The 16,985-nt window shown below is 44.0% G+C and overlaps 1 protein-coding gene across 1 annotated transcript; it reads left to right on the forward strand.

Moving 5' to 3' along the window:
- The first annotated feature begins 5,154 nt into the window (after positions 1-5,154).
- On the forward strand, positions 5,155-6,591 carry LOC125998774 (melanoma-associated antigen B2-like). Its single transcript, XM_049766841.1, has one exon. The coding sequence runs from the start codon at positions 5,155-5,157 to the stop codon at positions 6,589-6,591; it is 1,437 nt and encodes a 478-aa protein (XP_049622798.1).
- The last annotated feature ends 10,394 nt before the right edge of the window (positions 6,592-16,985 follow it).

A 16,985-nucleotide genomic window follows, 5' to 3' on the forward strand; every position in this document is an offset into this window, starting at 1 on the left:
TGGAAATTACAAAAAGATAGGTCCCTGACAAAATTCTTAGAAGCTCTGATTTGCAGAGTGTTAAGCATAAAATGTGGCTAATATAAAAGCAATAATGCATTATTGGAGAAAAGCTATTTATTAGAAGCTAAAATATTCCACTGTTCTATTTTTCTCAAAAAATGCATTTTCTCCTACATATAATGGATTTAAAAAACATGCCCAGAGCTGCACCCGGCAGTGCTCAGGGGTTCCTCCTGGCTCTGCACTCAGAAACTGATCCTGGAAGGCTCATTGAACCATATTGGATGCCTGGAATCAAATAGAGACACTCCCAGGTCAGTTGCTTGCAAGGCAAATGCCCTACCAGTGTGCTAACACGCCAGACCCAGGAGTTATAGGTCTTTTTAGCGAGAAAGATAAAGTGAAATTATAAAAAAACGAATGAAAACACTCTTGTGATTTAAAAAACATTTCACTTATACAGATAAGAACTTTCTTTGAACAATAACTCAGATCCACAATGACAAATGTTTCAAGTAAAATAATTCCCAATTTTGGGGGGAATATAAAAGTTATCAGGGCTAATAAAAATATAGAGGTTCAAGAGAAATAGAGATAGTACAGAAATTCAAGTATTTGCTTTTCCAGGCAGGGTTCGGTCTCTAGCAATACATATAGCTGGGTGGGCTTCATTCAAGAAGTTGAGGGTTTTAAAAAAAGGCAGCCTTTTCCTCTTCTATAAAACATGAATTTGGGTGTGACAGACAGAAGACATGTACAGCTACACTGAGTTATCACCATACAGGTTTGTTATTAATTATTATAGAAATTCCTAATACAAGGATATAAAATATATTCCTTAATTAAAGCATCTTGTTTGGAAAGATAAATCACTAAAATGGCCCATCTCCCACCATCAGATGTGAATGAAATCATAGAATCCTCATTGTCATCCTTCAGTGCAATTTTGCCTTCCCTTGGGCAGTTATTAAATGTTAATAAATATGTTTCAGTATTCAAAATTAACTATTCAAATTAAAATGTTTGATCATGTATTCTATCTAGCATGTAAGCATATGATCTGCATGCTTTTTTGAACTTTTTTGAACTCACTATTGTCACAATTCTAAATGTGTTACTGCCTAATAAATTGTGCTTTTATTAAAAAAAACCCAGAGGATATATTGAGAACAAAGTCTGATTAAACTGTTATTCATACGTGAGCAGATATTTGTGTACTACAGATACTTCATTTCATATATATACATATAATATATATTTTATATAGAATATCTATTTTTATATAATTTACACACACAAGTTTCCCAAAGATGAGTTTTATCAAACGCAGTTCTCAGATGAGGTTTTGCAACAGTCTTATCACATATCCTTAAGAGACAAAATAAGCAACTATTCTATGGGATATGCCTGGGGGAATTACTTGTAGGTAGGTTCTGGGCAACCACTGGTGGTGGAAGGTGACCAGGGTTACACTCTGTGGTATTCATGCAACCTCACAGTGCCAGGGAGCAAACTTGGGACCCGAGCATGCAAGCATGCACTGCAGCCATTTGATGGACGGCCATTTAGCTTCATGCGAAGTTAAATCTTGGGTCCCAGAATTCCCCAACGAAGCCACTGCAGACCATGAGAAGAAATGGAGCAGCCTGCTATGTGTCCCGTGCTGGCCATTCCTACAGCAGAAAACCCCGCCGCGGCTTGGCTCTGTATCTCCGTGTTATACTAGTTCCGGTTTCCATTTCCGGTGGCCATCTTTATGGAAGGTGGTTGCCGGGGGTCGTGACCTGACACGACTGGAGGCCCGGAAGTGGAATCCCCACAGTTGCCGGATTACAGCCATAACCCAGGAGAGGAACCGTGATCACAGGAGACTTCTTCTAGCCTGTGAGTACCCCTAAGCTTTATTTATTGAATAAGGAACCACTAGACACATTGGGACAGTCCCCGCAAAAGACTGAGTATCCCGTGTAAAAAAAACGGTTGGGCTTAGAGGGCGTTGCAAACACTAACGTCTTGGGTGTCTCAGTGGCGACATATTACCCACAGCCAAGAATCTGCTCCCACAGGAATGAATGGACTGAGAAAATAAGGGCTGAGTGAAACCTAGGTCCCTAGGTCCGCACAGGAGGCTGGGGTATTGTCCATACTCTTGCGGGTTCTCTGTTCTGGTTCAGGGAGACCGGAGCCAATTTGGAGAGACATGGGGGAAGGTGTTCAATTGATGAACGTGAGGGTTCTCAGGCGGAAAACACGAGGCAGTAACCCTCCAACCTGTCTTCAATTCGTTGTCTGTAGGGAAATGGACAAGTGGTAGTAGGGAATCTCCTTCTCTACAAGATGGATCCTTCTGGGGAAGGATCACGAGCCTGAGGAAAAGAGGGACAGTATGGTGGGCATATCAGGAATAGTACCAGAGGGATGAGGGTGGGGTGGCAGACAAAGACATGGCACCTTCACAGACAAGACTTGCTGGGGAGGGCACTGGAGTGAGCACTAAATTTAGAGCCTTGGACTGTCCTTCTTGTCCTTGTCCTATTTTGGGAACATTCTCATTGTGTCTATGACCCTTGTGCTCTTACCAGGTGGGGGAGTGGTATAAGGGGTCAGTTCGCCTCCAGTTAGGGTCATCAGATATAGTCACAGGACCTAGGTGTGAAAACAAAATGAAGATATAGCTGAGGGTAATGGGGAAGAAAACAAGTTTGGAGGTGGTTATTGCAGAGAGACGATGAGTTGGTTGGGAATAGGAGTGGGGGCTTTAAGATTTAGGATGTGAGTTGAGACTAATTTAGACCGAAGAGACTAAGTAGTGTTGAAGATGCGTCGGCGAAAACTAGGATTGGGTGGATAGGTGGGCATTGGAGGAGATGGCAGGTAGAGGAAAATCACTGGGCCTGGTTGCAGGTGGGGAGGGTTTACAAGGGTAGAAGAAGGGTGGTGAAATTTAGGGGGATGGCAGTGGGGAGGGTAGATAGAGCACTTACAAGTAAGTGAGAGAAGGTGGTGAAGTAGGGTTGGAAGTGGCTGTGAATAGGATAGTGCCAGTTTGGGGGATATACTAGGCTTGGTGGTGGGTGGAAATAAGGCAGGTTGAGGGTGGGTGGGAGTTGGGGGAGTTGGTGGGATCAGTGTAGTCTGGGGTAATGCGGTGTGGTGGGGAATGGTGAAGGGAGATGGCAAGTATGGGGCAGGTGGGGAAAGTAACTTGGATGGGTAGGGTGTGTGTGGGAATGTAGCATGGAAGAAGAAAAGCAGAGGGAGATCGTGTGGTAAGGAATAGAGGGACATGGCTGGCATGGGGAAAAGGTGGAGAGAGAAAGCAGGGCTGGGGAATAGAGGAAGGAGAGTTGGGATGTGGAAATGGCAGAGGGAGATGGTGAGTTAGGGTAAAAAGGGAAATGTGGTGGGATGAGGGAAAGGCAGAGGGCAATGGCGAGTTTGGGTGAAGAAAAAAATGGTGGGATCAGGGAAAGGTAGAGGGGGTGAGGCAGGTTTGGGGTGAGTAAGAAAATGGTGGGGGAAAGGGAGAGGGGGTGAGGCAGGTTTGGGGTGAGTAAGAAAATGGTGGGGGAAAGGTAGAGGGGGTGAGGCAGGTTTGGGTGAGTAAGAAAATGGTGGGGGAAAGGTAGAGGGGATTGTGGGTTTGGGTTAGTAAGAAAATAGTGGGGTAGGGGTAAGGCAGAAGGGAGATAGAATGATAGGGTTGAATGGAATATATGTCAGACATGGGGTAAAGGCAGAGTGAGGTGGCAGGGTTTGGTTGAGTGTTGCAAATGATGGAGAGGGGGAATGGTGGAGGAAAATAGTGGGGTGGGCTGAGAGGGAAAATGGCAGGCATGGTGAAAAGCAGAGACAGATGGTGGGGTTTGGGTGAGTATGGAAATAACAGGGGAAGGAAAAGGCAGAGGGGAATGTTTGGACAGGGGAATGGCAGATGGGGATGGTGGGGTTGGGGTGAGTGGGAAAATGTGGTGGGTGTGAGGAAAAGGCAAAAGAAGATGGTGCGGTTCCTGTGAGGGGGAAATTGCCGGGGAGGCAAACAGCAGAGGGAAATGGCAGGGTGGGGAATGGGGAAAGGGGATGTGGGATGGGGTGAGTGGGTAAATGTGGTATGGGGGAAAGGCAGAGAGAGATGATGGGTTTTGCGTAAGTGAGGAAATGGCAGTGTTGGCGAACAATGGTGCAAATGGCGAGATGGTGGAATAGCAGAGGAAAATGACATGGTTTGGTGAGAGGGAGAATATGTAAGATATAGGAGAAAGGTGGGGAGAGATGATGGAGTTAGGATGTGGGAGAAAAGACAGCTGAAAGTGGTGTTGTGGGGGGAACTTTATAGGGAGATGATGTGCAGAGTGTGGGGAATGTGGAAGTGGGAGAATGTGGTGAGTGATGAGGAAAAGCATAGAGATGGTGGGGTAGAGGAATGGTGGAAGGAGATGACTGTGTTGGGGAGGCTGAGGTTGGATAGCAGGGTATGAGGGTGACAGCATAGTGGAGGTAGAGAGGGGGAATGCATTCATTCATACCAAATGCTATGAGATGGTTGAGTAGATGTCAGCAGGGTAACAGGGTTTGGGGGAAGACCAGGATTAGATGTAGTTGTGGGGAAAGGTGATGAGGAGAGGAATGGTTGGAGGGGAGAAGACAGGGCTATAGATGAGTACAGGGTGTTTGGCAGGGGATGGGGAGACAGTGGGGATGAGGTTGAGTGGAGGAATGGAATGGGGGTGGAGAATAACGGGAGGAGCTGGTAGGGTTGGGGTGAGTTCGAGAAGGGTATATGTGTTGAGGTAGACAATGGGGTATGGGTGGGTTGGGGAACTGGTGGAAAAGATGAGGGAGATGACAGTGTTTATTAGAGTACATGCAGCATGGCTGGGACAGGGTGATAGTGATAGTGTATAGTGACATTAGGGTTTGCAGGATGCAGGGTGGCTGTTGGTAGGGTGATGTGGTGACGTTCAGGGGACAGAAAACTTCTGAGTGGGTGGGGCGGGTGGCAGGTGTTTTGGGGTTCCTCAGAATGCAATGCTGCCCTCCCAACACTCAGAAGTATACCTGGGGAATCAGAGCTGAGCGTCCCTTCCCAGGGTGCACACATTTCCTTCTCTGTCTTCCAGGTCTCCATTTTCCTATACATTCTGACTGACCATGCCTCGTGGGCGCAAGAGTAAGCAGAAGGCCTCTGAGAAGCGGCGCCAGGCCCGACTGGAGACCCAAGGCCATGCAGTGGCTCAAGCCACCAAAGCAGCAGCAGAAGCCTCGGCTGAGGCAGGTGTGGCAGCAGCATCAATGGCCTCAGTTGAGGCACTTCTGGCAGGAGCAGCAGAGGCCTCGGCTGAGGCACTTCTGGCAGGAGCAGCAGAGGCCTCGGCTGAGGCACTTCTGGCAGGAGCAGCAGAGGCCTCGGCTGAGGCCCTTCTGGCAGGAGCAGCAGAGGCCTCGGCTGAGGCCCTTCTGGCAGGAGCAGCAGAGGCCTCGGCTGAGGCCCTTCTGGCAGGAGCAGCAGAGGCCTCGGCTGAGGCCCTTCTGGCAGGAGCAGCAGAGGCCTCGGCTGAGGCACTGCTGGGAGGAGCAGCAGAGGCCTCGGCTGAGGCACTTCTGGCAGGAGCAGCAGAGGCCTCGGATGAGGCACTTCTGGCAGGAGCAGCAAAGGCTTCAGCACAGGCAGCTGTAGCAGCTGGCAAGGCAGCCACAGCCACCAAAGGAAAAGCTGCTGCAGTGGCTGCATCCATTGCACCGGTGGTAGTGAAGAAAAGAGCAGCCACAAAGGGAAGAAAAGCTGAAGATGTGGGAAAGAAAACCTCTACTCCTCAGCCTATGCATGGTACTAAGGATCAGCCTCTTGCTGCCTCAGCTGCCAATTTTAAGAAGTCCCAGGAAGAACAACATGTGGCCACTTCTTCCAAGAGTCAAAAAAAGAAGGCATCCTTCCTTGCAATCCCACTGTATCTAAATCCGGATAAGTTAGCCAGGAAGGCTGTGGTGCTGGAGCAGTTCCTGTTGTACAAATTCAAAACAAAGAAAGTCATTCTGAAGAAGGATATGCTAGAGATCATCGGTGCAGAGTTAGAAGGGCACTTTGACGAAATCCTAAAGAAAGCTTCAGTGCGCATTGAGATGGTGTTCGCAGTCAAAGTCATGGAAGTAGACCCAGTGATCCACTCCTTTGATCTGGTGAGCAAGATTAAACTCCCCAACAATGGGAGGCTGCGTCCTGGCCAGGGGCTCCCCAAGACCGGTCTTCTGATGCATATCCTGGGCATCATCCTCTTGAAGGGCAACCGCGCCACGGAGGAAGATCTCTGGAAATACCTGAGCATAATGAAAATATTTCCTGGAAGGAAGCACTCCACCTATGGGGAGCCGCGGAAGCTGATTACAAAAGATATGGTGAGGCTCAACTATCTGGAATATAGACAGATCCCCAAGAGTGATCCTCCACGCTTTGAGTTGCTCTGGGGCCCCAAAGCCTATGCTGAAACCAGCAAAAAGCAAGTCTTGGAGTTTATGGCAACAATCAATCGCCAAGATCCCAGCGTATTACTGGCCCAGTTCAAAGACCTTTTGAAAGAAGAAGATAAGTAAGAACCCAAGTTACAGCTATAACCGAAGAAGACAGGAACTTTGATTCCTCTATGACTGTGCAGAAATAGATTTTCATCCTTACTGAAGTCAGGTTTTTTCCTTTTACACAAGTTCTGATATCAGCATAGGCATTATGTTATTTGAAATTGGGGGAATACCCCACAGTTAGTATTAAGGTGAAAAAATAAGTTACTATGATGTTCGTTTGTCAGATAATTTTTCACAGGAAACAAGCTTTGCACTGTATTTCTTAGATTGTTCATTAAGTTTAGAAAATTAAACTTAATACATTTAACCTTGAAGTTCCCGACTTATTTACGCCACTGTGTGTGTGTGCACTCCTTCAATGCAATGTGCTGGCACTAAGGGTGCTAAGTGGAGGAAATTTTAGCCTCTACTCAGAAATCTTGAGCCTGTCAGTTAGACTCACACAAGTAATATGACATAGAGGTGAAATTTGAAGGGACGAGGGGGGGGCATATTCTTTATGCTTGTTGCTGAGTGGCATTTTTCTGAGTAGCAAGGCAGTATGGAAATTTAGGCATGAACAATTCCTCCTGAAATATAATTTTCATTGGCACTATGTGTGGGCAAGAGTCTGGAAGTTGTTAGAAAGGTCAACACCTCAGATCCAAGGTGAGAGTCCAAAGCCTGTGGTTAACATACATTTTATGGCTACTGAGGGCTTGATACTCTATGGTATAGTGAACATAACAAGGTGGTTTGGATTAAAAGATAATTGTACAAATGCTTTTTATGTGGACACTAATTCTACTAGCTCAAGATATATGTAGCTAAAGATGACCATTCTACACCTCTACACCTGAATGAAGTAAACCGCAAGAATATTGATCTATGTTGTTTTAGTTAGGGCCTTTTGGGAGCTACAGAGACAGTGCTCAGGGCTTACCCATGGTTCCATACACAGGCTTTCCCTATCTTTGGGGTCTAGTGTAGAACCCAAGTTGGACACCTACGTCCAAAGCATGTCCTGTACTCAGTGCACTATCACTGTGACCCAGAGCAAGAGATCAGTGTTGTTTCCCTAATATTACTGAGGATTCAATGATATCTATCTTTATAAATAATTTAAAGTAGGCAGTGGTATCATCCGAGATGAAAATGCTACTAATCATTGTCATTTTTAATTATTTCATACTATTGTCAATTTTTTTTTGGTTTTTGGGCCACACCCGGTAACGCTCAGGGGTTACTCCTTACTATGTGCTCAGAAGTTGCTCCAGGCTTGGGGGACCATATGGGACACCGGGGGATCGAACCGCGGTCCGTCCAAGGCTAGCGCAGGCAAGGCAGGCACCTTACCTTTAGCGCCACCGCCCGTCCCATATTCTCAATTTTCTTCATATAATCTTATGAATATACTGATACAACATATTCTAAGAGTCCTATAATGTAAAATAATTAAATTTACTTAACAGATAAAGATCTTACAATTTTCTCTAACTCCCAATATTGATTAGTTGTTGAACTGGTACTATATTCCTGGTTCAGTACTGTCCAGAGGCTACACTAGTCTTACAGACTGATTCTTCTTTTGTTTGGTTGGAGGGCTCCCCAGCAGTACCCTGGGTGACCAGGGCTGTACATGGCAGTTCTTCAAACAACATATATTGCCTAGGAGTTACTTATGGGTTCTGTGTGTACCAGGCATGTACTGTTCCTCTGAGCTATCATATGGTCTGACACTGTCTCTTAATTTCACTCTTCTTCTCCTAAAGGGAACCCAGGAAATAAAAGAGGGATGTGTAGCTATGTCCCCAAAACAGCCCTCTTGGAAGGGAAACTAAATGAGAGAAGTTAAAGATTGGATATTTCCTTTGAGACTTCTTTTCTCCAGACCCTTCTTCACAGTGTGTCTTCCAGTACTTGGGAAATGATTTGCCATGGTAGGCTTCATTTGTTTAACGCTGGCTTCCCCTTTGGGCTGCACTCTGCTCACAGTGGGACAGACACTCTCTATTCCCTGTTCTCCCCCCTGATTGACAGCAATATATTCTGATGGGTCATTCCTTCACAATGTATTTTTCTTAGTTGGAACACTATCTGGCAAATTGGAGATCTTTTTTTTTTTCTCTGAGTCTACTATTTTTCATTCACACAATGGATATTTTGGCTTAAGGGGACAGACAGGCTAGTGCTTGGGGAACAATACTCTTTCTCGATGCCAGGGGCCATATCTTCCTCTGCAGAGGTGAAAATTATGTAAATGGTGGAAGAAGTTCTGTAAGTGGAATGGCACTAAGCTACGAGGATAATCAATAGGATACTTAGGATACAGTGGACACAGAAAAGAAAGTCAGAGGAGAACACTCTGGTGTTAAAAAGATTTGGAAGCATTCATTTGTTTACTATTTAATTTATATATGAAGTCTGTATAGCAAGTAGATAAGTAACAGTTTGCATTATATTTGGGGGACCAGGGAGAAAATTAGTGGCACATGCCCAAGGACCTAAGCAGATACCCATCACTGCATGGCTCTTTGTTACAACCAGGGATAGTCCTGGCACTACTGGGCCTGAAAAGATCTGCATAAACTGAGCAGGTCTTGTATCAGGAAGTCCAGTTGTGGCAGGGTGTGGACCTTTTCTTTTCTGAACGTTGACTATCACCAAAAAAGTGTTTCCACCTACTATATCAAATTGAGAAATCCTCATTTCGATCTAGAACAGGACAATCTGTCATGGGAAAACGTGTTATTGGGAATGATAAAGAATTAAATATTGTTAGTAAAAAACATTTGACGCAACAAAATGAAAAGTTTGTCAAGGCCTCCACTTCTTACCTATTTCTATTTTTGGTTCAGCCCAATTAAATGCTACGTTACTTGGATTTGCCTTCTTTAGTGAAGTATTTAGGAAAAATGAAAACGTAATCAATGTGAAAATGTGTTAAGTTATTCCCTTAAAAATAATTGGGCTTCCCCTTTTGAGAATACTTTATTCTGAGACTGGGAATGGTACAGTATATTTTTTCATTTTGCAGCAGTATCCTAATAAGGATGATGATAAGATATAGTAAAACAGATACAATTAAGAGTGAGGTTCTTAGGCTCTTTGTCTATCAAGGCCATTAATTTGAATTTTTTCCTATACATTTCATTTATTTTTAAAAACTTTTACAAATCAATGTGAACATATTTTCTGATACTCCCTTTGTCTAAAAAGATGTATTAAGCTATGCTCAGTGGTAGCAATTTTGAATATTATAGTGGGTTAATTTTGAAAATAGAAATTCTTTTCCAATCATGGCTCCTTTTTGCTTCTTGTGCTTTATGTCTGATTTTTTACGATTTTGGGGGGGCAATGCCTCCACATAGTGCTCCAGGGCTGCTTCCTGACGTATGTGGCAGTGTGACTAGACACTTCATTGCAGGGCTGGATGTTATGTTGCTTCGAGGGTCTACCAGGGCCTACCTAAAGGCCTACCCAAGCATGCTACCAGGTGAACTAATTGTTTTTCTAAGCTGTGTTATTTGCTCTATGTGGCCAGTCTCACTGTCATGGGAGTGAAACTTTTGGATAGATTACTTAGGAATTACCGCCCAGTGAGAGGAACTCCCTACATACCTTCCCCATGACAGCTGTCAAGATGAACTGGCTGAATGAAGGTGTCAACTTCTGCTGCATGGGGAGAAGGTGTGAGGACTGAGCATGCACCTCCTCCAGGCAGCAAAGTGTCACTCAGCTTCTTTCAAAAACATATGTTGGTTTCTCTGTTGATAAACATTTTACACCCTCAACCTGCTCATTGGCAGGAGCTGAGCTGTCCTGTAAGTGGGTGCTGTGTGCCTCGGGGGCCAAATTGGCTTCTACCTTTGCACCGTGTCCAGAGATCCTGGCAGAAAGCACTCACTAGCCATGAGAGGGTACCAAGATCACAGCCGATTTTTGACATGCCTGGTGTCCTGATGCACTGGATGTGACTGGACTGGATGGAAGGAGAGAAACAATATGAGGGGGAGGAGGTTAAAGTGTCCTGCCTGTCACTATTATCACTGACCCCATTCAAGGAGAGGCTAATAGGACACTAAGCTGGCCACGTGCCTCCATCCCATAATCACCAGCCTCCCAGAACCTCAACTTCTCTTACCACTGGACAAATACAGCCTTACTGGGGGCTTTCAGAATTACAAGCCCTCTTCCTACTAAGCAAAATAAGGGTAATTAGTTAACTAAAATCTAGTGATCCTGCAGTAATTTTGCAGACCTTGAAAGAAAGCCTGCAGGACATCATCATTTGCACCGTACTTTATCTTATTATTTTCTATTTGTATTCTCTTTTTGGGGGGAATATTTTAGTCACCACGAAATGACAAAGTTATTCCTCACTAGGTCTCAGGAATACTTGGTTTTAACACTGCTCTTATTACTAGCATCCAATATCAATCCAATATCAATGTGAAGATGGAACATGCCAAGAAATATCACTGAGGGATGATGGGCTGTTTTATTTGGTGAAGTGTTGTTGAGCCACACCGGATATGCTCAAGGCTTACTCCTGGCTCTGTGCTCGGGGATCACTCCTCTTGGTGCTTAGAGGGGATCATTGGAGGTTCAGGGCATCAAACCAGATTTGGCTTGTACAAAGCAAGGACCATAATCTCTGTCCTTTTTTCTACTCCTTACCCTCCAACTTCTCTTCCCTTTCTCCTCCCCATTCCTTTCCTTCTCCTTCTCCCTTACCTCTCAACCAGGATAAGGTTTTTACCATTTGTTTAAAAGCAAGACCAAGCATAGATGGTAGGGCGTTTGCCTAGCACATGGCTTGCCCAGGTTCTATCCCCAGCATCCCATATGGTCCCTTCAGCCTGCCAGGAGTAACCCCTGAGCATGGCTGCGTGTGCCTTCCCCAAAACAAAAATAAAAATGAGACCATGGAGAGTGAGCTGCTATCAGACTGACTGGTTTCTTAGCATCTCAAACCTTCTCTCCCTTTAGGTTCAAGCAAAGATAAGGAAAGTCTTGCTTGCATCAATATTTGCCTCTGCCAATTTCCTTCCAAATTTCAACTATAAGGATTATGCCTGGACTTCTCTTACTGACCTGTAGCAATTTGATGTATTTCTTTAATGCCCAGAACTAAAATATAAAACAACTCCATTTGTTGCAATGGGTTCTACCTTTCTGTGAGAGTCTGTTTTACTATGTGGGCAGTTGACACATCTGACCTTTCACTTCTTTTAATTTGTCTGTTTGCAAGGTACCTAACACGAAGCCTGAGTTGAGATTAAGTCTTCTAGGATAGTGAGTCCATTCTATGTGTGAAAAAGGTTAAGAGCCACTGTTGCAGGGTATAATTTTGAGTAGAACATAGCTGTGTGCATGATATTGTCAAGACCCCCAGAACAATGTGGTAGATTTTTAATTTTGTTTTGTTTTGTTTTTTTGTTGTTGTTGTTGGGGCATAATAGTAGTGTTCAGGGCTAACTACTGACATTGAACTCAGGATTCACTCCTGGAGTCTCAGGGGACAATAAGTGATGCCAGAAATTAAAACTGGTTCAGCAGCATGCAAGGCTGTGCTACAACTGTGGCCTCTTGGAAGCTTTCTAAAGCCCTTCTTTCTGAGCCTTTTGGTCTAGCTACTATTTACACGCTTAGCCCTTCCTTACCTTAGACAACAGTGACTAACATATTTATTTTGAAATGTCTTTTTAAGGTTCTCCTCGTGGAGCGTCTTAAATTAAAAGTAATAGGACTATTTTTACCCTTAGTTCTCTAGGAAAACAGTACTTTTTCCTCCTCTTTAGCTTTAGGAACCCATTCTGGAAAGCTAGCTCCCATTCTGTCTTTCCACTGACTGATGGAGTCAGTATGGGAGAAGTAAAATAATAACACAAAATTCTCCTACCTGGATTCAGCTACAGTTTCTTGATTGTGTGCTCTCCCTCTTTATTGTGAAAATAGGATGTTTCTAGCTTTCTAAAAAAGTTGATTGCTTCTGCCAGAGGTTTATTACATTATTACATATGCTATAAAATATATATTGATATAATATATATTTATATACAAAACCCATATAATATGGATAATATAATAAATGATAATCTTTGGTTTTTAAAAAATATTAAGATTTTGAAATACCTTCATGTAACAGTCTAAATACTCACACAAAGTGGCAGGGAGGTAGAGAATTTCTATGGCCTTTATTGAGCATATGATCGCAATGAATCCTTTTCTTTCTTAAAAATAGAAATTTGGTCTCTCGACTGTACTGGGTTTTGCTGACGTCATTATCCATAAACACTACCATATCATCTAGGGTCCCCTCTTTAATCTGACCAAAAATGCCCCCCATAGGACTTGTTTACTCACATTATTCCTAGTGTACCTCCTGACAATTTTATACTTTGGGGACAGACCTGAATTTAGACAGTGGATTATGGACCATTCTAGTGAAATCTTCTTAATTATCTGATTCAAGACAATATCTCCAAAGGCAATCACATTTTTGGTTTCCTTCAGGGAAGTTACAAGTTCAATCTGGTAGTGCTGATTTGTGCGGGATCATGGTACGGGGATATAACTCATCCATTACCAGTTGTGGAGTGCACATCTTTTCAGGGGAGTTTCTGAGAAACCAGAGGGTGCTCCCTCATTGGTAACATAAACAGAAACTATAGTTTTGACATGTTTCTTGTTTTGAAAGGTCTTGTTCTGAGTACCAAAACTCACTCCATTTTAATGGCTATTTATGTAACTTGTGTGTCATTTGGAAAAGTACAAGGGGTTGGTGGGGGGTGAAAGAATGAAAATAGGAATGTTTTAATGAAATGTAACTGGAAATTACAAAAAGATAGGTCCCTGACAAAATTCTCAGAAGCTCTGATTTGCAGAGTGTTAAGCATAAAATGTGGCTAATATAAAAGCAATAATGCATTATTGGAGAAAAGCTATTTTTTAGAAGCTAAAATATTCCACTGTTCTATTTTTCTCAGAAAAAGTATTTTACCCTACTTATAATAGATTTTAAAACATGCCCAGAGCTGCACCCGGCAGTGCTCAGGGGTTCCTCCTGGCTCTGCACTCAGAAATTGATCCTGGAAGGCTCAGTGGACCATATTGGATGCCTGGAATCAAATAGAGACCCTCCCAGGTCGGCCGCTTGTAAGGCAAATGCCCTACCACTGTGTTACCTGCCAGCCCCAGGAGTTATAGGTCTTTTTAGTGAGAAAGATAGAGTGAAAATTATAAAAAAAAAAACGAATGAAAACACTCTTGTGATTAAAAAGACATTTCACTTATATAGATAAGAACTTTCTTTGAACAATAATTCAGATCCACAATGACAAATGTTTTCAGTAAAAGAATTCCCAATTTTGGGGGAATATAAGAGTTATCAGTGCTAATGAAAATATAGAGGTTCAAGAGAGATAGAGATAGTACAGAAGTTCAAGCATTTGCTTTTCCATGCAGGTTTAGTTCTCGAGCAGTGCATATAGCTGAGTGGGCTTCATTCAAGAAGTTGAGGGTCTTTAAAAAAAATGCAGCCTTTTTCTCTTCTATAAAACACATGAACTTGGGTGTGAGAGAGAGAAGATATGTACATCTATACTGAGTTTTCAGTATATAGGTTTCTTATTAATTATTATAGAAATTCCTAATACAAGGATATAAAATATATTCCTTCATTAAAGCATCCTGTTTGGAAAAATAAATAACTAAAATGGCCCATCTCCCACCTACAAATGTGCATGAAATAATACAATCCTCATTGTAAACCTTCAGTGCAATTCTGCCTTCTCTTGGGCAATTATTAAAAGTTAATAAATATTTTTTCAGTATTAAAAATTAACTTTTGGGGCCGGGCGGTGGCGCTGGAGGTAAGGTGCCTGCCTTGCCTGCGCTAGCCTAGGATGGACCGCGGTTCGATCCCCCGGCGTCCCATATGGTCCCCCAAGAAGCCAGGAGCAACTTCTGAGCGCATAGCCAGGAGTAACCCCTGAGCGTCACAGGGTGTGGCCCAAAAAAAACCAAAAAAAAAAAAATTAACTTTTCAAACTAAAATGTTTGATCATGTATTAAATCTAGCATGAAAGCATATGATCTGCATGCTTTAGGTATTTTAGAAACTTGAGATTCTTTTTTGAACTCACTATTGTCACAATAATTGTAAAGTTTGTTACAGCCTAATAAATTATTGTGCTATAGTAAAAAAAACATACCCAGAGGATATATTGAGAACAAAGCCTGATTAAACTGTTATTCATAAATGAGCAGATATTTGTCTACTACTGATACTTCATTACATATATATACATATAATATATATTTTATATAGAATATCTATTTTTATATAATTTACACACACAAGTTTCCCAAAGATGAGTTTTATCAAACGCAGTTCTCAGATGAGGTTTTGCAACAGTCTTATCACATATCCTTAAGAGACAAAATAAGCAACTATTCTATGGGATATGCCTGGGGGAATTACTTGTAGGTAGGTTCTGGGCAACCACTGGTGGTGGAAGGTGACCAGGGTTACACTCTGTGGTATTCATGCAACCTCACAGTGCCAGGGAGCAAACTTGGGACCCCAGCATGCAAGCATGCACTGCAGCCATTTGATGGACGGCCATTTAGCTTCATGCGAAGTTAAATCTTGGGTCCCAGAATTCCCCAACGAAGCCACTGCAGACCATGAGAAGAAATGGAGCAGCCTGCTATGTGTCCCGTGCTGGCCATTCCTACAGCAGAAAACCCCGCCGCGGCTTGGCTCTGTATCTCCGTGTTATACTAGTTCCGGTTTCCATTTCCGGTGGCCATCTTTATGGAAGGTGGTTGCCGGGGGTCGTGACCTGACACGACTGGAGGCCCGGAAGTGGAATCCCCACAGTTGCCGGATTACAGCCATAACCCAGGAGAGGAACCGTGATCACAGGAGACTTCTTCTAGCCTGTGAGTACCCCTAAGCTTTATTTATTGAATAAGGAACCACTAGACACATTGGGACAGTCCCCGCAAAAGACTGAGTATCCCGTGTAAAAAAAACGGTTGGGCTTAGAGGGCGTTGCAAACACTAACGTCTTGGGTGTCTCAGTGGCGACATATTACCCACAGCCAAGACTCTGCTCCCACAGGAATGAATGGACTGAGAAAATGAGGGCTGAGTGAAACCTAGGTCCCTAGGTCCGCACAGGAGGCTGGGGTATTGTCCATACTCTTGCGGGTTCTCTGTTCTGGTTCAGGGAGACCGGAGCCAATTTGGAGAGACATGGGGGAAGGTGTTCAATTGATGAACGTGAGGGTTCTCAGGCGGAAAACACGAGGCAGTAACCCTCCAACCTGTCTTCAATTCGTTGTCTGTAGGGAAATGGACAAGTGGTAGTAGGGAATCTCCTTCTCTACAAGATGGATCCTTCTGGGGAAGGATCACGAGCCTGAGGAAAAGAGGGACAGTATGGTGGGCATATCAGGAATAGTACCAGAGGGATGAGGGTGGGGTGGCAGACAAAGACATGGCACCTTCACAGACAAGACTTGCTGGGGAGGGCACTGGAGTGAGCACTAAATTTAGAGCCTTGGACTGTCCTTCTTGTCCTTGTCCTATTTTGGGAACATTCTCATTGTGTCTATGACCCTTGTGCTCTTACCAGGTGGGGGAGTGGTATAAGGGGTCAGTTCGCCTCCAGTTAGGGTCATCAGATATAGTCACAGGACCTAGGTGTGAAAACAAAATGAAGATATAGCTGAGGGTAATGGGGAAGAAAACAAGTTTGGAGGTGGTTATTGCAGAGAGACGATGAGTTGGTTGGGAATAGGAGTGGGGGCTTTAAGATTTAGGATGTGAGTTGAGACTAATTTAGACCGAAGAGACTAAGTAGTGTTGAAGATGCGTCGGCGAAAACTAGGATTGGGTGGATAGGTGGGCATTGGAGGAGATGGCAGGTAGAGGAAAATCACTGGGCCTGGTTGCAGGTGGGGAGGGTTTACAAGGGTAGAAGAAGGGTGGTGAAATTTAGGGGGATGGCAGTGGGGAGGGTAGATAGAGCACTTACAAGTGAGAGAAGGTGGTGAAGTAGGGTTGGAAGTGGCTGTGAATAGGATAGTGCCAGTTTGGGGGATATACTAGGCTTGGTGGTGGGTGGAAATAAGGCAGGTTGAGGGTGGGTGGGAGTTGGGGGAGTTGGTGGGATCAGTGTAGTCTGGGGTAATGCGGTGTGGTGGGGAATGGTGAAGGGAGATGGCAAGTATGGGACAGGTGGGGAAAGTAACTTGGATGGGTAGGGTGTGTGTGGGAATGTAGCATGGAAGAAGAAAAGCAGAGGGAGATCGTGTGGTTAGGAATAGAGGGACATGGCTGGCATGGGGAAAAGGTGGAAAGAGAAAGCAGGGCTGGGGAATAGAGGAAGGAGAGTTGGGATGTGGAAATG

The sequence above is a fragment of the Suncus etruscus genome, chromosome X, assembly GCF_024139225.1.
Source record: "Suncus etruscus isolate mSunEtr1 chromosome X, mSunEtr1.pri.cur, whole genome shotgun sequence".
Classification (NCBI taxonomy): domain Eukaryota; kingdom Metazoa; phylum Chordata; class Mammalia; order Eulipotyphla; family Soricidae; genus Suncus; species Suncus etruscus.

Coding starts and splice junctions, on each gene's coding strand:
- LOC125998774 (XM_049766841.1), top strand. CDS start 5,155: ATGCCTCGTGGGCGCAAGAGTAAGCAGAAGGCCTCTGAGAAGCGGCGC.